Raw genomic sequence first — 22554 nt, forward strand, 5'->3', positions numbered from 1 at the left:
TCATGTGGTGTTGTACTTATTGTACCCTTTGTGTTAGGCATTAATGTTTCTTTAATGTGTTTTGTAAATTTAATAATAGTATTCACACCCATAATCTCACATATTGATTTTAAGTTGCATACTTGTTGCAAAAAAAATGTTAAATGTGAATAAGTTTTGAATTAATAATTGTATTTTATATTCTGTTTGCATTTGATGCAGCAGCCTTTGAATGCTATACAGTGATTAGGAGAAATTTAACTCATCAAAATATATTCTATATAATTTTCTAAATAATTAGAAAAATATTGAGGCATTAAATTAATTGCACAGTAATATTGCAGGAGATATTGGCTGTGTTGCAGAGATTACAAAATTAACCTAACCTAGCATTAAAAAAACAGGCCTTTCTAGGTCTGGATTGTATTCCCACAGCACTCCTAGAGGGCACCATATGTTAAGGTTTTTTATAGAGAAGGCATGTTGTGCCCTGCAGATGTTTTAATCCTCAAAACCGAGGCAACATATAGTACAATTTAAAGGGTGATTTCTTAATATGAAATGTTATTGATGCATTGTTTTCTCCATGTTTCTCACAGTTCAGGGATTAAATAATGAAGAGATGCAAAATTGCCTTGTCATAAAACAAAAGATTCAAAATTCAAATGGAAAATGGAAACAATAATTTTTCAGTTCCATCACTAGCAGGCTCTTAGATGCTTGTAGTCATTTTCCTGTGAATCAGTCATCCTGACATAAACCTGCATGAATAATTCAGTTGTTATGGGCCCTTATGTTTGCAGAGCAGCATGAAATATTGAATAACAGATCAGCGATGGCACGGGAGCTTCCAAAGCTCTGTCCCCTCTTAACAGACTTGTCTGGCTGGTAACAGTCTCACCTACATAGCTTATTATATTGTGTTGAAAGGGTAGAATTGAGATTTCATACACTTGTTTCACTATATGAAATATACTACAGTATATGAGTGTTACTGTCAAAAAACAAGGCCCTAGCCATAAAATGTGTATGCAGACTAAATGTTCAGCCAAGTAACCGCAGCATCATAGTTTGAGGGTCTGCACCAGACCGTTCTTTGACACCCAAATTCACATTTGAATGAAATGTGCACTACAATATAAATGGGATTTTAACATCTGCATTGTTGATATCACTGTACAACATTGTGTGACTTAATTTTAATTGTATCGACTGCACATCAGGAGACATGCAGCCTCATGAAAATATTTTATTTCTTAGACAGGCAAGGCATGGCATAGTGTGGTGCTGATAGTCAGCAAATTATGACCTCTAGTGGATAAGATCTACTGCACAATCTCATAGCATCATTTAAACTGGATAGAAAGTGATGTCGCTGTATGCTAAGAAAAGTAGGTTAGATTTCCTCCTCTTTAACATCCAGTTCTTGAAGGTGTGTCCAGGCTGGATGGGATATGTAATTCTCTCTCTTCCTCTGCTGATGTCATGGACATCTGAACACTTGCCAACAGAAACCTATTCATACAGTGTAACGTCCATGGTCAGGGTTTCTGTCTGGATTATTAACTAGGCTACACATAAAAAAACTGCAGTGATTATTAAACTACACATGAAAAAACTGTTGTGATTATTAAACTACACATGAAAAAACTGTTGTGATTATTAAACTACACATGAAAATATGCAGTGATAGCGGTGATGTTGGCTCACAAAACATCTCTGAGTTGTTCATGATAACACAGGGATTCAACTGTTCCAACAATTTCTTAGTGGCAATCAAGGAAGGTTGGATGATGTTTTCTACATGAAAAGGAAATAACAAAGAAAATATTACACATCAGAACACCAGTATTAAACAAATGATTGAATTAATAGCGTAAATCAGGTCATCACATGATACATCCACAATCTTGGGACATAATAATAATAATATGAATGCAATAGAAACCCTTTAAACACAAAAAAACATGGAATATTAACTAGCCTAAATAAAGTAAGATTATACAAATTTAAAAAGTCCTTGTGTTCATGTTAAGGTTGTTTCTTTGTTTCGGCACTCAAAATGGAGAATTGTGTATATAAGGAGTAACTTTTTCCTGGGAGGGTTCAGGGAGTTTGGTGTGGTGGTGCAAGGTCAAATTAGACATAAAGACCTGTGATTTAACACCTGTACGGCAAAACAAACAAATGAGGAACAAGTTCTCAGCATTGGCAGAAATGGCAGTGTTGCAATTTATTCTTGGCACAATTAATAAGATAAGATAAGATAAGATAAGATGAACCTTTATTAATCCCCGGAGGGAAATTCAGGTGTCAAAGCAGCAACATCAGCAAACAAGAGTGAAACACAGGAGAGGTAAAGATATACAAAAATTATAAAAACAATAATAGAGATATAAAAGATACAGAGTGAATGGGTGAACATAGTGTGTACAGTCCGTCAATAAATAAATGTAGTATGCATAATAAATAAATGTAATATATACATATGTGCAGTCTATAAAGTGGTATATAGGATGTATATTGTAAAGTAAGTGTAAAGTGTCAGTGGTTAGAGTCCAAGATGGTTGCAGATAGTGCATGTTAAAAGTTCTAATAAAACCTCAATTTCACTGCACACATAAAGATAAACTCTTCTCATTTTTTTTCACTCTAAAATTGAATAATAGTTTGGATTTCTCTGTTTTAACTGAGTCAGTTGCTGGATGACTCCCACTACAAGGTCTTTCCTACCAGTGGCCATCAGACTTTATAACTCCTTCCCCTTCTGCAGAAAGGACAGCTGAAAACACCGGACACTGAGGACAAATATAATATCAATATCATGTGCAATACTACTTGGACAGCTGAAAACACCGGACACTGAGGACAAATATAATATCAATATCATGTGCAATACTACTTGGACAGCTGAAAACACCGGACACTGAGGACAAATATAATATCAATATCATGTGCAATACTACTTTTTACATTCTCATGTGCAATATCACTGTTCATTGTGTGCAATATTAATGTCCAACATGTGCAATATTACTTATTTTTCTGCGTGTTAGCTTACTTTACCTTTTTTATTTTACTTATCTTATTTACTCATTTTACTAAATGTATCTTACTTAATTGTTATTCTATTAGGCACTGGTGCTAGAAATAGATTTATTTTATGCACTTGTATTTTATACACTTGAACTTGTTGTAATTTTGTTGTATTTTTGAGCAATCTCTGGCACAATAATTTCCTTCGGGATTAATAAAGTTCTATCTTATCTTACATTTTCCACCCTTGCTAGTCACAGCGTAGGTGTTATAGGTGAAAAATCCTCACACTCTTATTGTCTTGCCAAATAATTAAGTTTTTTCTGCATGAATCCACTGGGATAACCATGAGGGGAAGTTTTATTAGAGTGAGAATGACATGATGAAATAATCCAGTGTGTTTTTACATTCTCATTTGCAATATCACTGTTCATTGCGTGCAATATTAATGTCCAACATGTGCAATATTACTTATTTTTCTGTTTTTTAGCTTACTTTACCTTTTTTTTTTATTTTACTTATCTTATTTACTCATTTTACTAAATGTATCTTACTTAATTGTTATTCTATTAGGCACTGGTGCTAGAAATAGTATTTTTTTTTTATTTTATACACTTGAACTTGTTGTAATTTTTTGGTATTTTTGAGCAATCTCTGGCACAATAATTTCCTTCGGGATTAATACAGTTATATCTTATCTTATCTTAATAATAATAATAATAATAATAATAATAGGCAGTATTCTGCTTCTTCTACTGTTTTTTAAATAACAGACGAAGAAGACCAACTTCCGGCCCTGACCGGAAATAAACAACAGCAGACAAGCCCAGAGGAGGGAAGCAGAACTAGCTGAGATAAGAAGAGCTGCTGGAGCAAAACACATTCATACCTCGTAAGAAGCATCTTTAACATGTTAAACAATATACATAATCAGCTGTTATGTTAGGTAGTGACTGGTGTCGTCACAGTCTGAGATAAAGAGGATTGTAAATGTGTTAGTGTTGAGTGTAACCTTCAGATTAACACCTCTCAGCTAACCTGAGCTAGCGTCCTTAAAACATGTTTATAACATAAAGTTAGTCAGCCTGCTTTACATTATCTACCCACCTCCATGCCTTTCCTCTCTGTTTACATGTCTGTCGCGGGTTTCACTGTTTTAGGTTGGTTGTTTAGGTGTTTTGTGTGCAGCAGCTGAGCACACAGTGATCATCTCCATCATCATGATGACGACCAAGAGACTGGACAACTTCGAGGTGGTGTGTGAGTGGGCTTCATGCAACTACAAGGGCCACACCATGGAGGAGCTGAGCGACCATATGTCAGTGCATTTAAAGGATTACCTGGGAGATAATGATGCACTAGAGGAGCTGGGTGAGTGAGGAGGATACAAGACAAACACACAATGAGTTAGGTTATGTCACCTGTAGGGTGTAGGAGATGTAGAACCTGGCTGAGGTCTATGTGACAGTTAAGATAAGATAAGATTAGATAAGATATTCCTTTATTAGTTCCGCAGTGGGGGAGTTTGCAGTGTAGGGGATAGTGCAACAAACAAGATGCATCAGCTAACACAGTAAAAAAAAGAGCTAAACAAAGTGTAACAAAATATGAACCATTTAAATAGAAGGAAGTATACAAATAGGAGCAGTATATACAGTATTGACAATAAATAGACTATTAACAAAATTTCACAAGTGGAAAATGATATTGCACAGTGATAAATGAATGAAATTCCACCTGAAAATATCAGGTTGTTGTCAGTGTTTTGGTGTGTGAGTGTATGTGGTCTACTGGGAGCAGTGCTGGTTGTGGAGTCTGACAGCTGCAGGAAGGAAGGACCTGTGATAGCGCTTCTTCACACACTTTGGGTGGAGCAGCCTGTTGCTGAAGGAGCTCAGAAGGAGTTCAGTCTAGTGATGGGAACTCCGGCTCTTTTTAGTGAGCCAGATCATTTGGCCTCAGCTCACCAAGGAGAGCCGGCTCTTTCGGCTCCCAAACGGCTCTTTGTTTTACCACTTCTGCCTTTTATAATTCAGCCAAATTTAGCGCTGTTTTGAGCTATGATTAGTATGTGTGCACATATCACTTAAATTATTCAATATAATTATACTAAACCTTATAGTTTCCAGAATATCATAATTTTACATGCTGCTTTGTTTCCGACTGTCACTCATCTTGTCTGCTATTGGCGCACCGCACTCCTCTCTCTTTCTCTCCTCCTCTCCCTCCTGCTCTGTACCTGTAGACCGTCCTCCGCCCCTCCCTTCTTGATGGTATGATACTTGTCTGTCATCACCTTATTGGTCGCACGGACGTCATTAACACAACATTCAGTCACAGTCAGTGCATGGAGTGCCCGTGGCGCGGAGAAGATCGTCCTATCATTCTGCCTCGAATTAATTAAAGAAAAAAGAAAATAAACGTCTCTCGGACGGGAGCCGGCTCTTATCGTTCACTTAAAAGAGCCAGCTCTTTGAGCGACCGACACATCACTAGTTCAGTCATTCTAACCTTCCTGTAGGGTCAGGACATCTAATTTGAAATCCAGATCTGTTTTGAAAAAGAGACCTTAGCACAGTAGAATAAATAAGTACACTGAGGAGACATCAGAAACAATCACAGACATCTCTAGAAGTTCCCATGCCTGTGCAGTATCAAGATTTTGTCAATCATGGGATCTCATCTGTGATCTGTAGTTTTAGATTTGAGAAGAGATGTGACACACAGAAGCACCTTTAGTAAGATACATTTAGTGTGTAGTCCTCCTGTTGTTGGTTCAATGATGACTAGGGGTGTAAGAAAATATCGGAAATATCGAATATTGGGATATAATGTTTTGTGACACTGTATCGATTCTCAAAGACACTGTAATACTTTATTTCTGTTGCAAAGAGATGCGCCCTCTCAGTGTATATGCCCTCTCAAAGTAGTGCTATGATGTTGGATGTTTCAGGGACTGTTATAAAATGCAAATGCAGATCCCATTGTTCCGATTGCATACAAAAGGAAAAAAATGTTTACTCAGATTTTATGCTTATGGTGGTGTCTTCATTATACTACGACAGTTTTCCTAAAATTAGATTAAAAAAAATCACAATCTATCGCCTTGCTTACAGTATCGCAAAATATCACAATATATTGAATAGTAACCCCTGTATCGTGATACGTATCACCTCGTCAGATTCTTGCCAATACACAGCCCTAATGATGAGTACAATATTTATCTCCTATAATGAAAAGTGGGGCACAGTTGTAAACTAGATGAAGTTGTTTTTAAGTGGAATGAGCAGTGTGTGTGTGTATAGGATATATCCACAGTCAAGTATAGACATGATTGTCAATTGCAGAATGGTTTCCCTGTTCTCAACATTGTACCTTGGTAACAAACAGTATCGTTTAGAGCCGCAACGATTAATTAATTCGAAGCATTCGGTCAGCCCTAGTGGTTCATAACCCTTTTAATGAGCACTCTACTGTATATTAGGTCGGTTAAATGTTCAGTTAATTGCCTAGCCCTATTCAGTCATAATAACTGTCCTTTCTTCATTACAATAATCACTCCTTCCCTTTCTTTGTTTAGAGGAGTATGCTTGTCTCTGGAAAGGATGTGTATTTCTATCCATGGGTAGCCCCGCGGAGCTGGAGGTCCACGCTTACTTCCACAACTACCATGGTAAACTCAAGTTTGTCGGGTCACAGCTGCTTAAGTCCCGTCCCGATCTGCCCAGCTGCAACCAAGGCTTACACAGCAACAACCTGGTTCCTGAAGGATCAGACGGATACGTTTGCCAGTGGGAGCACTGTGATGTAGGTATTTTTTAATTGATATTATTAATTTAGAAATCAAATGATTGATAGCATCATTATTATAGAATTGTTTTTTTTTGTCTTTATATAGAGTACATTTAACAATCCTGAGTGGTTCTACCGACATGTGGACAATCACGTTGAAAGTGCTGAGCCACAGACTCTCCCACAACAACTACAGGCTCTCTTCTGCCACTGGGCAGGTATGACTGAGTAAGAGGAGGTCAAAGAGATGTTCCTGGTATACCTAACTTTATGTCTAACCTCATCTATACTTGTTTTTTCTATTACAGGCTGCGACGCTTTCTTCAAAATCAAATACCGTTTGAGAGAACACATGCGGAGCCACACTCAGGAGAGACTTGTCGCCTGTCCCACATGTGGCAGCATGTTCTCCAGCAACACAAAGCTGTTCGACCACCTACACAGACAGGCCGAGCCAGTAGGTGAGTAGGACACTTCATTTTTCTTGTATTCTGATGGTGCTAAATGTATTACTTGAATGCTGACTTCTGTGCATTTACCTTATTTGGGCAGAGTCGCTGGTATGTGAACATTGTGGCAAGGCTTTTTCCAGCGAGAGGCTTTTGAGGGATCACGTTCGTCAGCATGGTAATCATTTTCTACAAGTCTCATCTTAAATTGTTGAAACATTGTTTACATGAAAAAAGTTTTTTCAGTAAGGCAGTTTGTGACAGTCCAGTCCATTTAGAGGCTCATCAAAATCATATTGTCATTGTCCTTTAATTCTTACTTTTTCTTTTACTCCCAGTGAATCAGGTGAAGTGTCCGTTCTGTGACATGACCTGCACCACTTTGGCAGCTCTGAAGATCCACATCAGGTTCCGCCACTGTGATGAACGGCCCTTCCCATGTGACTTCTGCGACAAGAGGTAGACCTTCAAAACAGCTGATTTAGATTTGTCCAGTTGACAACAAATGTACTTTGGCAAAAATCGGGGGTCGCTTACACCCACCTATAAGATGTGTCTTCATGTGATTTTAGCGATATCAAGTTTCCGCTTTTTAAATAAAACATCTTTAAACTGCTATATCATAAAGGCTATCATTTATTACCTATTTGTAAGTAAGTGTGTAGTTAACTTTATTTATATAGCATTTTATTTGTATAGCACTTTTTAAAACAGGAGTTACAGAACCCTATACAGAAGGAAAAACTTGGAAGATAGAAAATAGAAGAGATGGACAACACGTCGTTTCCCATAACTCTCTGTTTGTGTTTTACAATTTGTCCCAGAATCTTACCTGCTCTTTTGATCCTTCTACTGTTCATTTCCAGTCCACATAGCCCCTTTTAATATCTGCTCCATATAGAAACAATTGAAAAATGTACCTTAAAACTACCAAAACATGGCCTTTATGAAGGAGTCTCCTTATCGTTACTGTTTCATTGGATTACTAAAAATGGAAAAACCTTTTAGTGACTAATTAATTCAACATTTTGTATAATTTTCCCGTATATTTATTTCTCTCTGGTATATGTTTAACTATTCTGATTTGCAGAGAGTCCATGGCACTTTTTAATATGTTACAAAATATAAATATTGTTAGTAATCATAACGTTAGTTGTATTTAAAGACCGTAAACTTGAATCTGTTCTTCATTTTAATTTCTGTGTACGGTATTTTTTTCTTTACAGATTTAAGAACCAGCCCGATCTGCAAAAGCACACAGAGGTTCACAATGAGGGCGCTGTGTATCACTGTACAGTGCAGGGTTGTGATTATTCGTGTCACACATTTCCAACCATGAGCCACCACTTCAAGAGAGTGCACGAGGTTCGTCAGATCATCAACCTGCTGTCATCTTGTTCACAGTTACTAACGCTTTGCTGTTAACATCATTACATCATATTTACCAACAGGTCGGGGGGATGTCTAAGTATAAATGCCATATCTGTGATAAGGTCTTCTCCTGGTGTTACACTCTCACACTTCACCTTCGCAAGAAGCATGAGCTGAAGTGGCCCTCTGGACATTCCCGCTTTAGGTAAGTCACAACAGCCAATCGATTAAAATATTTAATCGCGATTAATTGCATTATTGTCCATAGTTAATCGTGATTAATCGCAAATAATCACGCATTTTTTATCTGCTCAAAATGTATCTTAAAGGGAGATTTGTCAAGTATTTAATACTCTTATCATCATGGGAGTGGACAAATATGCTTGCTTTATGCAAATGTATGTATATATTTATAATTGGAAATCAATTAACAACACAAAACAATGACAAATATTGTCCAGAAACCCTCACAGGTACTGCATTAAGCATACAAAATATGCTCAAATCATAACATTACGAACTCAAGCCCAACAAGCAACAACAGCTGTCAGTGTGTCAGTGTGCTGACTTGACTGACTTGCCCCAAACTGCATGTGATTATCATAAAGTGGGCATGTCTGCAAAGGAGAGACTCGTGGGTAACCATAGAACCCATTTTCATTCACATATCTGGAGGTCAGAAGTCAAGGAACCCCTTTGAAAATGGCCATGCCAGTTTTTCCTTGCCAACAGTTAGCGTAAGTTTGGAGCGTTATTTAGCCGCCTTGGCGACAAGCTAGTACAACTAGTATAGTATAATAGGTTGGTACCTATGGATTCCAACCTAAAAAATCGCAAGTTGTGTTAATGCATTAAATAAATTAGTGATGTTCAATTAAATTTGCTTTAACGCGTTATTATGGCGTTAACTTTGAAAGTACTAAATTCAAGTTATTATAAGTAAAGACTGAAATAATAAATATTTTTTTTTAACAGATACAGGAAGGACGTCGACGGCTTCCTAAAAGTAAACATGGTGCGCTTTGAGACTGTGGAAGTGACGAAGGAGATCATGAAGAACATGGCCAAAAAAGCCGCAGAGCCTTCGGAAAAGTCAGAGGACCAGCGTCCGCAACAAGAGGGCCGCGGTCACGCCGGAGAGCGGCCGGAGCTCTCCCGCGGGATCCTCCTCGCCCTCCTCCAGCTCCTCCTCCTCGTACTCTTCAGAGCTCTCTGGAGGCGAGGACGTCTCGTCCCAGCCCAGCCCCAGAGGCAGTGACTCTCCCGTCTACTGTGTCATGAGCACCATCCCTCACATTGAGGAGGAGCCTGGAGGATTATCTCAGGAGGACTGTGACGGCAGTGGGACATCTGGAGCGGTCCAGGCCCTGACGGAGGTCGCGAGGGGCCTGGGCATGGACGTGGTGTGATTCTTCCTGCACGCTGCACCGCACCGTCATATTTGCTCTTGTAGTTGTCATGCAGTGAAACTGGTTTGCCTCTTGTAGTATATTTTGCCGTGGAGCTGCCAGTGGAGACCGGCTAGCCGAAGCTTTCTCGTCAGTGTTTCTAGTGTTGTTACGTTGAGATGGTTATCCCCGCACTGGTTTTGAAGACCACGCTTGCATTATAGCAGCTTTTATTAACTCTAATGCCTCAGCTTGGCTTTGTGACGTCTCCCGCCTGTGGGATTTCCTGCTAATCCTGTTAATATTTCTGACAAGCTTACATGAATGAGAGGAGTTAAAAGCACTACAAAGCTCGTTCTTCTTCTTCTTCTTCTTCTTCTTCCTTGTTGTTCTTTACGTGTTCTTTACACACCGTGTTCCATTGTATGTGATATTACCATGATGTTGTTCGACAGAGGATTTCAGAAGACATTATTTTTTTATTATTGTAGCCTTGGAATGTCACTTAATTTTATTGTTGCAAATTTTGAATACATTTTTGAGACTAAAGTTAAGCTTTTCTTGTTTTGTTTTTTATAAACTTTCTTAGTCAGACTTTCTGTAGGGAAGCCAATGCTGATTGGTCTGTTGATCCAGATGAGATATAGTTTGTCCTGACTTCATCTAGCACCATCATCAGGTCAACAATTGAATGTGTTCAATACTTTGGTTTATGACCAAATAACCTGCAAAACTAATGACTTTCCCATCGGTCATTGTGTTTAGTGATAATTAGCAAATGTTAGCATGAACTACGCCCATTGTCAAAATTCATACATGTTATTCCTATGGTCTAAGACAGTCCAAAAAATATTATTAAACATGAACAACTCTCTCCTAAATCCAAAAACTAGAGCGCTAAAACTCAAACATGTGATGTCATAAGGTATGTGGAACTGCTCCATAGACAATGAAAATGGGCGTAGTTCCCCTTTAATCTTGTAAGGTAGTAATGACCCCATCAACTCTCAACCAGCTGCGTTACATTTTAAGGAACATGAGCATTGATGTCACCTGATCAAGTAAAAAAAATGAGCAAGCACATGCATCTTAACATATTTAATAATAATAATTAAAAAAAGCCATTTAACAAGGAAATCATTACAGTGCAAGTATGACTGTACAGTTGCCAAAATCCTTCCAAGTAATCTAATTAAAGCTGTTCTAGTGCAAAGTATATTTTATTACTTGAGACATTAATCAAAAGCATCCCACTCTCACTGTTTGTTTCCTATATCTCAGACAGTGTGGAGCTCCTTTGAATTAATGCACAGACCAGAATGAACTTATCGTACATGCTGTGAATGAGTGATTGTTGTCATTGCCGTAGCTGCTTTCCTTTTCTGTCATGTCAGACACACGCTGGAGACTCACAGCCCCATGTAGGACGTTGCCAAAGAGCCAGGATGGTGGAGATGACAGTTCTCCTGACGCGAGTGTAGAAACTCCCTCCCTCTGAGGTAAACTGTCTCCTGCTGCCTCAAAGCGAGAGGGAAATAAAGAGGTGGCGTAAAGAAACCACGAAAAGCCTCTTTTTGCCTCTGTGCTGCGAGAGGTATCCTGATCGCTTTGCAGGTATTCAATGAATAGTCTTGTAGGAGGTTTTGTCTGGAGTGGAGATTCAACATTGGCTCCCATGAAGCAGTTTGGTAGGGATGCATTTCAGCTCCTGGATAAGAGATGAGTGTCCCAGGAGCTCTGGTAACATTACATCTACTGATGTTAGGATACACGACAGACAAATCCCTTATATGTTGCACTGGCATGGCGTGTGAAGATGGATGTGTGTGAGTTGTACTGAACAGAGATGGATCAGTGTGCAATGTCTTAGAGGTGTCGTCTACGACAACGTCCAGCTTCACCCTCTTCACTTTGAAGGAGCCGTCGCACTCGAGGTGCCTCTTCCTGTCAAGTGAGCCGCCGCGTCTGACGTCAGGTTCAGGAGTCGTCGTTAGATCCCAAGATTTGTCTCTAAGAGATAAATCCTTTGTTGTTTCAACTTGTTGCACCCCGTGTTTCTCCTTTTCATCAAGTTTGTCTCTGAAGTGCAGGTTCGGGGGCTGTTCCAGTTTCTCCCTCTTGGCAGTGAGGCTGTGGCAAGATGCTGGTGAAGACGTGAAAAGGTCAGAGGGATAACCTCTCCTGTCACCAGTGTTTCCATATGCAGAGTGTCCATACGGAGAGTCTAATAAAATGAGAAGCAGATCAGCTTTACTGTAATAATATGACACATATTTTACTGACGCTGACTTACATTGCTGGCTTTAAACTCACCGATATTTGGGTTTATGCAGGAGGGCTGGTCTGATCCCTTGTGTTGCACTCTGTCAGGTTGACAAGTAGCAAGATACTCAGGTGTCAGTTCTTGATGGAGACTGTTGGGTTTTTGCTGCATTTTCTGTTAAATACAGTTTGTAAAGCACACAATTAGTTTCGGATAGATACAAGTCACAATGACAACATGTCTCAATTAAAAGACACTAGAGTTTTCTGGACTTATGAACTCCAACAATGTGTAATAATATGGTATATACTGTATATGCATCATATGTTTAGCTCCTTAAAATTGAGTTTGTAAATGTTGTCTGTCAACCCAAAGACATGTCTAAACCCTTTGTAGCTGTTAATAAGACAAATAGTTAAATAAAAAATAAAAAAAAACAATCAATTTAAATATATCTTTTACACATTATGGCTTCTTTTTATATAGATAACTAAAAAATAACAAAAAATAATCCCCCAATCCAGTTTAACTGACTTTAATTTCAGACACAAAATGCCTCAAAATTTGAAAAAATACTCTGAATTTATTATTTTATGTGACTAAAATTTGGATGCATTTAGATATATCATACCTTCAGTTGTTCGTGGTAATATATCTTCCATGCAATGCAGACATGCAGTGCGCCCCATTTCCCTCGTTTCTGAAAAAAATATATGAAAACATTTTGCAACAAACTTTTACTGGTGATTCACTAAATTTTTTAAAATCAAAATAATCATATCAATCATAATTGAGACTTTTAAAAAAGGGATACAGAAGCACAACAGTATAGTTTAATTTTTAGCTGTACTGACATGCCAGTTTTGTTGATGCTTGTTGGACTCACTGTTGACCTGAAGGGCTTCTGTGTTGCTCTGTGAAAGGCAGTGACCGGAGCAAAAGAGGGCCTCGTTGCTGCTCTGGGAAGGTGCATGTTGAACTATAGCGTAAGAGAAGAAAGGTAACAACTTGACATTATTCTTGGTGGCTGAATGGCAATAGAATAACATTCAGGTCAGAAGCGGCTTCAGGTGGGAATTGGTTGTGAATAAAATCACTACTAAGTAGATGTTAACGACACAGTGTAGTGACACATCTCCTTACGTTACTGTCCTGAGTTACCATTGGAGCAGGTTGGATGATCAAGGATTGGTGCAGGATGGGAGTGAAGGCATGCTGGTGAGTGTGCGGATGCATGTGAAGATGTTGATGAACCAGGCTCTGCACATAGGAGGCAGACTGCTGAGATATAGGAGAACGTTGTGCTGTCAGTTCCTGAGCGGGCTGGATGGTTTAATCTAGAGCTCTGCTTTAACCGGCACCATTACAAGTACGCCCGATTAGCTATCAGCAGCTCCTGTTTGCACTGCACCCATGAATGTACAGACAACTATCACTAGATTACTTTGATACTGATGAAAACTTAAAAACATGATGAATTTCAGGCAAGTTCTGAAGTCATTATAGGAGCTTTTTTTCCTTATTAATTCCAAGTACATTTATGGACGTCCCACTGAATCGAAAAGATGTTTATCACGTCTGTGTGTTCACAAAGTTATGACTCCGAGAAGAAGTGCCGATTTTGACACAAACTGAGGGCCAGACAACAATAACTAACTACACCGGCAAGGACCGGTACCTTTCACCTTTGCATCTTAAACAAAACAGTGATAAAGTGTTTTAATGTAACTGAGAGTATAGTTGGTCATACCAGATTGTGGAGTGTTTTGGAGCTCGATGAACTTGAATCAGTGGGTTTGTTCTCGGCATAAATGAGGCTGGTTGAAGGCCCACTGGTCACACTGGTCGGAAGTAACGTGTGGCTAAGTTCACCGGCAAGATGGAGCTTTTCTTGTTCCGGGGAAAGTTAACAGAGCAGCCAAGCACCAAATTCAGACTGTTTTTGATTTCTTCTCTTTCCAGATTGTAGGGATCAGCCTTAGTCGAGACACAAACAGCATGAATCAGTAACAATTCACAAAATTATAAACACGTCTTGCAGCTTTTTTTTTTTTTTTTTTTTAAGAATACCACTACATAAACATTTTTTAAGGATACAAAATGTAAAATATCTAATATACTTTTCAGGCAATTTGCTTATCAAACTACATGCAAATGACAGTATCTTGTTAGATTGCATTACAGACCGTAATCCAATTGAGTAACCCGGTGTGCCTGTCCATTTAATTAATTTAGGATCCATCCCTTCCAAGGGCACATGATTAGTAATGCGGTTAGTGAGCACTGAGATATGCAGTATATCTGTGTTGAATATAAACTAGAGAGAGACGAGGCTATATGAATTTACTGTGTCGTGTATCGCTCTAACTTAATTGATTTTGTTTAAGTGGGGTTGTATGAGGTACTTGTAGTCAGTGTATTACCTACAGTAGATGAGGGTCGGCACGCCCCCAGTTTGGAGAAACAGACAGGCGTACCGGCATGAAAGAAAAGCAATGTGCTGCTGTGGATGGGGCCGGCAGCAAAACATATTTTAGCCACCTAACAGAAAGGCTCACCCCAAAAAATCAATATCAGTTTAAGTGTACGCTACATTTAGAATATCTTCACCACTTGATTTTTTTTAGATGTGCCTTTCTTTTAGGTGGCTAAAATACGTTTTGCTGCCGGCCCCGTCCACAGCAGTATATTGCTTTGCTTTTGTGCGGTAATTCCTGTCTGTTTCTCCAAACTGGGGGCGTGCCTACCGTCATCTACTGTAGATAATACACTGACTATGGAGAAGTACCTCATACAACCCCACTTCAAAACACCTGAACTATCCCTTTAATGTTTGACTTGGTGCAGTAGCAAGACAAAGTTTGAGTAAGTCTTACTGTACACAAGTCAAACACAGAGATACATAAAGATTGTGCGGATCTCTTTCCTGTTTGTGAGTTTACACCTCCATCCTGCCATTTGTGTCAGTGCCCCTTTAACCTCTCTAGCAATCCAATAGCCTGATCCCTCCTTTCTCATAAAGACTTAAAGATTAGCCTGAGGTTACACATTTCGTCCATGTCAGCGTGCCACAGAAATCTCTTAATCTAATAAAGGAGCTGTTTGTTTGGAGTGCAAAGAGGGTGAATGGGGCATCAGAGACAGCTCGCTGTGTCATCTGAGAGTACTCAAAACACACTCCATTACACATAAGTTAAATCTGAAAATGAGATATATTGATGCCTTTTATTCCATTCTCACTAGTTTTCAGGTGTCAGAAGTTAACAATTCATATTTAACAAACACCAAATTGCCAACAGATTGAGTTTTACACCTCAATACTTCCTAAAGAATTTAAAGTTGCAGCAATTAATTGATTAGAAAATGAATCAAAAACAATTCTTATAAATGTCTTAGTATTTTTTTAAGCAAAGATTGTTAAACTCTACTGGTTCCAGATTCTCAAATATTAATATTTTCTGACTCTTATATGAGTGACACTAAATATCTTTGGGTTTTAGGCTGTTGGTTTGACAAAACGAGACATTTGAAGACTTCACCTAATCTGTGATTTTCACTATTTTCTTACTTTTTATAGAGCAAACGATTTGAAAGATAATTTGGTAGATAAATGATTAAATGTTAATAAAAATAATTGTTGCTTGCAGCCCTAAAACAGTTCCAAAACCAATGTAAATAGTCATGAATTGATAAATTGTTGCATATTGAACATAATATGATAGAGAAGAAGACACATCAGATGTCCTTCTTGCTTGAAGACAATAGAACTTTTTAAAGTTTCAAAGACTAAACAACTTTCTATGCATGTGAAAAAGGTAGAAAGTAATCTGCAGGGGAGATTTTAAGCAAGACATTTGACCCATTTACTTTCCCTCGTTGGCATCAGCATATATTCTTTAAATATGTTTCTTACCTGTGTGATGAAGAGAGGTGAATGTAAAATCTCAACTTCCTGATATTTCAGGGTTTATTATCCAGTGAGTAACATCCAGCTCCTCCAGCCTGTTTATCAGCCAACACAATCAGGAGAAAAAGACTTGTAATATATCCCTTCTTATATCTAAATATCAGCCACGGTAACAGGAGAATGAATCCCGTTTGTCATCCCTCTGTAGACCCTAAACACTGACTTCAGTTCACCTCTGCTGTGAGCCGCTGTCAGCTTTCTGCTGCCCCTTGGTCAATTAGTCAGCGTTACTTAACAACACCAGGAAAGACCATTAACTACTCCTAATGGCTTAAACTAATCCCATCAGGCCCCTAAACCCTTTTCATTCAGCTTATGTGACAACAGGAGAGGTTTTAGAGTTGAGATGATGGTGAGAATATATGACATACAAATAAAAAAAATAAAAAAAAAGAATAAACAGACACCCACGTCCCTAAATAATGTGCGTTTGGCAGTGCTCTGCCTATGTATCTAAATACTGTATGTAACCATACCCTTCATGTCTGCACTAACTAGTTTACCACAGGTTCATTTTGTTTTTAGTTTATGGTACTTTTTGTAATTATTTATTATGGTATTTTTGTATTTTTATATTTTTTTGGTTATTTGCCCTCTGATTTGCAAACCTTTAGCACTTTACGTTATATTATTTTTTTTAGCTTATCTTTTGTATTTATGGCCCTTTGTGGATTTTAATATGTTCTTTTTTATAGTTTTTCTTTTTAATTATTTTATACGCTGTGTTGAATGTTGACCTGTCTGTCCTTTTGAACGCCAAGTTCCTAACATCTGCCGTAAAGTTAACTCAAAAACAATGCACCTTTATTCATCATAAATTGATAATTATTGGTATTAATGTTATTTAAAATTGAGCTGACACTTAACAGATTATTTTACACAGACTGATTTTTTTGGACACAACAGGTAATTTTAAGCAGCTCTGAAATTATAGAGTGAAAATTAGAAAAACAATGGCAAAATTCAAGAGATCTAATACAAAAAAGTTCTTTATTTAAATTAATATTTGTACTGTATGTTTATTGCATTTTCAGAAGCATTCCAGTAAATACTATTTATAATTTCTACAAATGCCATATACTTTATTATTTTGGAATGACAAGACTATTGCTGTGTCACAGTTCCATAATACACACTAACTGTTCATTATATATACTACTGTTTTTGCAGTTAGTATACAAGAAATCATCATATTTTACTGTTTTATACAGGAAATGATGCAATAATGTACCAATCGACATTATTCAGACTTCAACCTTAAAATGCCACTGCTTGTTCTCCAAGTTCTTTCTGGAGTTGCAATATATTTACATTGTTTGCAGCAGCGAGCTCCGTTTCTTTTGTGCATTGCGTTGTGAGGCATAATAATGTCTATCAAAAGCACACTCAAAATGAATGCATTTTTTATAATGGTATCATTTTTTGAGTACACTTAATCCTGTCACCTTTTCAGCATGAACACAACACATTCAAAACCTACTTAGAACTCATTTGAAGATATGAAACTGGGACACAGCTTGAGTTTTATTGTACACAAGTATAATGACAATACATTTCAATTGAATCAAACTCTCTATATGCTTACAGCCTCGTTATAAACCACAGAACCCTTCAATCAGTGAATGTAATGCTTCATATTCCCTTTGCTTTGTAAGAATAAAGGACAGGTTGATAAAATATAAATAAAATATGACTTAATTCAGTCAGCAGTTCACCTTCATAATTCATTTCAGAAATAATCAATCTCAAGACCGGATAGATGGATAGATTCACATGGATAACATTCAGGAAGATGCAATAATGTTGTTGAGCATAAACAGCATTTAAGGCTTACCTTTAGTTTCTTAAATATCAAACAGAGTTTTTTAAAGGTAGTTTTTCTGCTCATTTGACCTTTCTAATACTAAAATCGGTTTGCTGGCAAACATATCATCTCCCAATATAGCTTTGGCATTTCGGATTCCAGATTAAATGCTTTGAAACAGATTCCTTGAATTCGGAATTCCCTGAATCACAGGCAAACTGGGCTACCATTCAATTGGATCCCATTTTGCAGAACATAAGACGGTGATTGGATGAGGCTTTGGGAAGACATGTTCTCCTTGATTAGCTAATTCCATTCTCACTAACCATCCAAATCCTGTTAGTATTGGAAGGGTTGAAGCTGCTCGTCGAGGAACAGCATTCACAAGGCCACGAACCATTACCCTTTTAAACCCACAATCCGCCTGTGTGCCAAAACTCATTTGACAACTCAAAGTAGCGTCTTCAACAAAGGAGTTACAATGGATGTTACTGTAGACTAATTTTGTTCATGCACAACTATTAAAATGTTGTTCTAGTATCTTATATTCCTAATCACCAAATTACAAATACAAACTAATTACCGCTAAAAAAATCCATCAGCCCCTTACTGTCGGTCGATATTAGCTTATTGCAAATATTTAAGTGTCAGTGGACGGTATATGTTGGCTGATAAGTACAGAAATTCCAAAGATAAATATGAGGTAATTGAGAAACAGTGTCGCCATTACATAGTATGTCCACCAGAGAGCACTGACAATTATATTTTTCAATTGTAAAATGTCCTGCACAGCACATGTCTTGGTCACAATTCTTTAAAAAAAACGAACTGGAGATATATCGTTATCATATCTTTTGATTCTCGAATATCAGTTTGGGTATATAGGCCTCAAAAATCCAGTATCTGTTGTGTGATCATGCAAATGTGAAGTGGTGAGATATTGCTCTCTTTCTGAAGAAGCAGATTCCACGACAGGACCGCCCAATGTTTACTGAACCAGTTCTGGCATCCGATTCAACCCTTTCGATACCATTATTCCCAGTAAGAACCTTTAAAGCTTTAATGAAAGTTTTCCTTTTTCAAAGTCTGACATCATATGTATCTGCTTATTGTTGTGCCTCATTGAAAACGGATCACTTCCATGCTGTAACTTGATGGCTTTATGTCTTCATCATTATTTCAAATGGAAATTTTACACAACATCTGTATAATTCAGCACAGAACGTGTTCCGTTACTATGCTGAACTGGAGAAATGAAATAATGGCTTAAGTGAGGTTTTGAGGTGATGGATTCTTTCAACCAGGACAAAAGCCAGCTTAATGACTTACTTAATGTATAATATAACATTCATATTTACATATACATCATACAAATGAATATTACATAATACAGATTAAATAATATGCACGATAAATGGAAGGAATATTAAACTAAAGCCAATTTAACAAACAAACAAACAAACAAACAAACCCCACTCCCCTCTGTCTTCCCTGGCACTTGGTTCAGCCTAACAAGCTAAGTGAAATCAGCTGGAGACCTGTGGCTGAAGTTTCAGGTGTGCTCCCTGAAAACACTCCCCCGGAAGTAGGCCGAGAGAGAGTTCTCAGAGGAGTTCCCCAAAATAAAAGCACAACATAAAAACCTGAAAGTCCTGTATTAGTCCGTTTTGTGTAACTTAACACAATCAATTGGCGTGTGTGTGTCTTTTTCCAGCATTGTAAGGAGGATGAGTTGCAGCTCCCTCACAATTTGAATGTTTGATTTGACCATTTATCCCTTTAATTGAGTTGAAATTATTTGATTTATGCTTTTATGACTTACTTAAACATTAAGTGCATTTTGGGGTTTCCTCTTTTTTGTCATTCCAGAGGTTTTTACTACCTTACACTGTCTAGGGAGTGTAGTTAGTCACGGCAAGCCAAGGCTCAATGTGCCTGCCCTGAATCTGCTGTCAGCTCTCACCCATTTTGGTAAGTCTCTTTTTCTTTACACAGCCTCCCAGGCAGCGGGAGACAGAGGTCATTGAAGCATGTAGATAGATGTTTTTATTTTGTAAGTGATGTTGATTTCATGATTTAAAAGGGAGGAAACTGTTGTAGAAAAATTGTATTGGACCTGAAGAAATGTATGAGTTGTTCATTGTCATCTGTTTGGTATTTTGAAAAGCCTCAGTCCCTCACACATGGTGAGGAGACTCTGGGTGTCTGGAGATGAGGACCTTGTAGATAGTCCCGACTCCAACAGTCTGAACTAAGGGTTACACAAAACTATGTTTTGCTTCCTCCAAGGTTGTGTGATTCTGTAACACGGGACATACTTTATGAAGCTGGGTGACTCATATGTTACTTCAAGTTTTTGGTAGATCTCTGTCCATGCACACACGCTGTGCAAAAAGCCTCTCTGTTCAGATTTGTGTTGTAATAAACATTATTCAATTAACAACAACTGGGGCTCATCGAGTTGTTCTTTTATTCATCAAGTGATGATTGACCTGAAGTAGAAGTTTTCTACATCAACATGCTATAATGTGAATCTTTCATTACTTTTTTAGACATACCACACTATGACTTTTTCCGACAAACTACACTAAGAAGTTTTTATGACTTTTTTTGCAGGGATGGAAGTAACAAACTACATTTACTCTCTGGTCATGTGCAACAGCGTTTTGTGTTTGTCATGGAACGTGCTCTGTATAAATGTAAGTTCCATGCAACTACCTGTACATAGTATGTCGAAAAAATCATAGTATATTATGTCGAAAAAAGTTTTTAAAAAGTCATAGTATATTATGTCGAAAAAAGTTTTTAAAAAGTCATAGTATAGTATGTCGAAAAAAGTCATATTATAGTATGTTGAAAAAAGTAAAAAAAAAAGTCATAGTATAGTATGTTGAAAAAAGTCAGAGTAAGTCGAAAAAATTAAAAAAAGGCAAAGTACAGTATGTCGGAAAAAGTAAAAAAGAAAGTCTTGGTATAGTATCTTGAAAATAGTAAAAGAAAGTCTCATAGTATGTCGAAAAGTCATAGTATAGTATGTAGAAAAAAGTTGCAGTAAACTGTGTTGAAAAAAGTCATATAATAGTATGTCGAAAAAAAAAAAAAAAGTTGTAGTATAGCATGTTCGAAAAAGTCATAGTATAATATGTCTGAAAAAAAGTCATCGTATAGTATGTCGAGAAAATAAAAAAAATGAAGTCATAGTATGTCGAAAAAAGTAATAGTATAATGTCAAAATCACACAATGCAATGCGTCACATTTTATAGATGAAAAAAATATTCCTTATCCTTATATGGTAAAGCCTTTGTTCTACAAACAAAACATATATTAAGAGTTTATTTTAGACTTATCTATCACAAAGTTTTAATAGTAATAATAATATTGCCAAGACAATTGCTAGCCTCTAATAATTACAAAATTATGGGAATATGTAAAATACTAATACTTATTATCAATAATAATAAAACTGTGTCTGATAAGTCTAATATAAACTCTTCATATACATTTTCTTTGAAAAATCTGGAGGCTTCATCAGGGTGTTGGAGGAATTTTTGATTTGCCATCAATTTTTGGAAAACTGCCAATTTTCAAAATCTACACAGTTGATTTCTTGCCTCAAAAATTCTCAGAAGTGAATTTAATGAAGAAATAACATACAACCCCCCCCCATAAAACATACCTTTGTTCGGACGGGTAGCCTACCTTCGGACTACGGGAACAAAACCACTCCTCCCGGGCCAACAGCCAATCATAATGTGTGACGTCATCTGTAAATGCTGGACCCCGAGCCGGTCTGCCGGCCGAGCACATCTGGTACCTACACCGGGCCAGCTGCGCATGATTTTAATACATGGTCGTGTGAGCGTGCCCCACTGGCTGGCTCACGGCTACTGCTCTGCACCGCTCTCATACGGCGGTTACAGCGGATATCCATGACAGCATCATTGCAGAAGCGTAAACACGGTGATCTCGGTCAGCACTTTTGCCGTTGTCTGCAGTGTTAGCACTGTTGGCAGTTAGCTGCGAGCCGCCTGACTGGATGTGTCTAGAACGTAACCCACAAATTGCAAAATCTGGCAAAAACTCTTGCCAGACTCACTGCCCGACGACCTGTCCTAACCTCAACTATTCAAGGTCAATGCCTAACTTCAGCCATCTCACAAGAGTTTCCCAACTCGTGGGTTACCTTCTAGACACGACCCGCTCGGTTTATCGTTGCCATGTTGAGCGTCAGATAGGCATTAGAAAATGCTCCCAATCCCATATTTAGCACCTTTTAAGGGAAGAATAGACTCTACCAAGTTGCATTATGGGAAGTGTGGGATTAAGTGTTGTTAGAGTTTGAGCCATAAAACTCATGAGTTCGTGTTCTTTTCTTTGTATATTTTGACCAGTGTCTCTAAAAAAGTCTTATATAAACTCAGTATTAAATTATTGGATTCTTTTAAGAGGGAGAAATATTGATCTACTCAAAGCCGTTCAAACAAGTCAACGAGAACAAAGAGGA

At 37.7% G+C, this 22554-nt stretch overlaps 2 protein-coding genes across 2 annotated transcripts; one reads left to right on the forward strand and one right to left on the reverse strand.

The window, feature by feature from the left end:
• Positions 1-3788: 3788 nt before the first annotated feature.
• On the forward strand, positions 3789-10564 carry LOC119491182 (histone H4 transcription factor-like). The gene is given in 11 exon segments (XM_037774906.1): positions 3789-3907; positions 4176-4386; positions 6596-6822; positions 6914-7025; positions 7116-7268; positions 7360-7434; positions 7595-7715; positions 8483-8621; positions 8708-8832; positions 9603-9693; positions 9695-10564. Coding segments are annotated over 10 exon segments (1536 nt in total). The 5' UTR covers positions 3789-3907; positions 4176-4235; the 3' UTR covers positions 10037-10564.
• A 1111-nt stretch (positions 10565-11675) lies between these two features.
• Positions 11676-16458, reverse strand: LOC119491551. The gene is made up of 8 exons (XM_037775693.1): positions 16192-16458; positions 14029-14255; positions 13440-13559; positions 13165-13257; positions 12910-12978; positions 12329-12452; positions 11853-12239; positions 11676-11770 (listed from the first exon to the last, which is right to left on the reverse strand). The coding sequence occupies exons 3-8, from the start codon at positions 13512-13514 to the stop codon at positions 11676-11678; spliced, it is 843 nt and encodes a 280-aa protein (XP_037631621.1). The 5' UTR covers positions 13515-13559; positions 14029-14255; positions 16192-16458.
• Between the last annotated feature and the right edge of the window lie 6096 nt (positions 16459-22554).

Source organism: Sebastes umbrosus, chromosome 7, assembly GCF_015220745.1.
Source record: "Sebastes umbrosus isolate fSebUmb1 chromosome 7, fSebUmb1.pri, whole genome shotgun sequence".
NCBI classification, from domain to species: Eukaryota; Metazoa; Chordata; class Actinopteri; order Perciformes; family Sebastidae; genus Sebastes; species Sebastes umbrosus.

Excerpts from the sequence above, each read along its gene's own strand:
- LOC119491551 (XM_037775693.1), bottom strand. The coding sequence starts at position 13,514 with ATGCATCCGCACACTCACCAGCATGCCTTCACTCCCATCCTGCACCAA. Across the intron at positions 12,240-12,328 it reads CTGCATAAACCCAAATATCG|ACTCTCCGTATGGACACTCT; the intron begins GTGAGTTTAAAG and ends TCATTTTATTAG. Across the intron at positions 11,771-11,852 it reads CACTGATCCATCTCTGTTCA|TAGATGTAATGTTACCAGAG; the intron begins GTACAACTCACA and ends TCCTAACATCAG.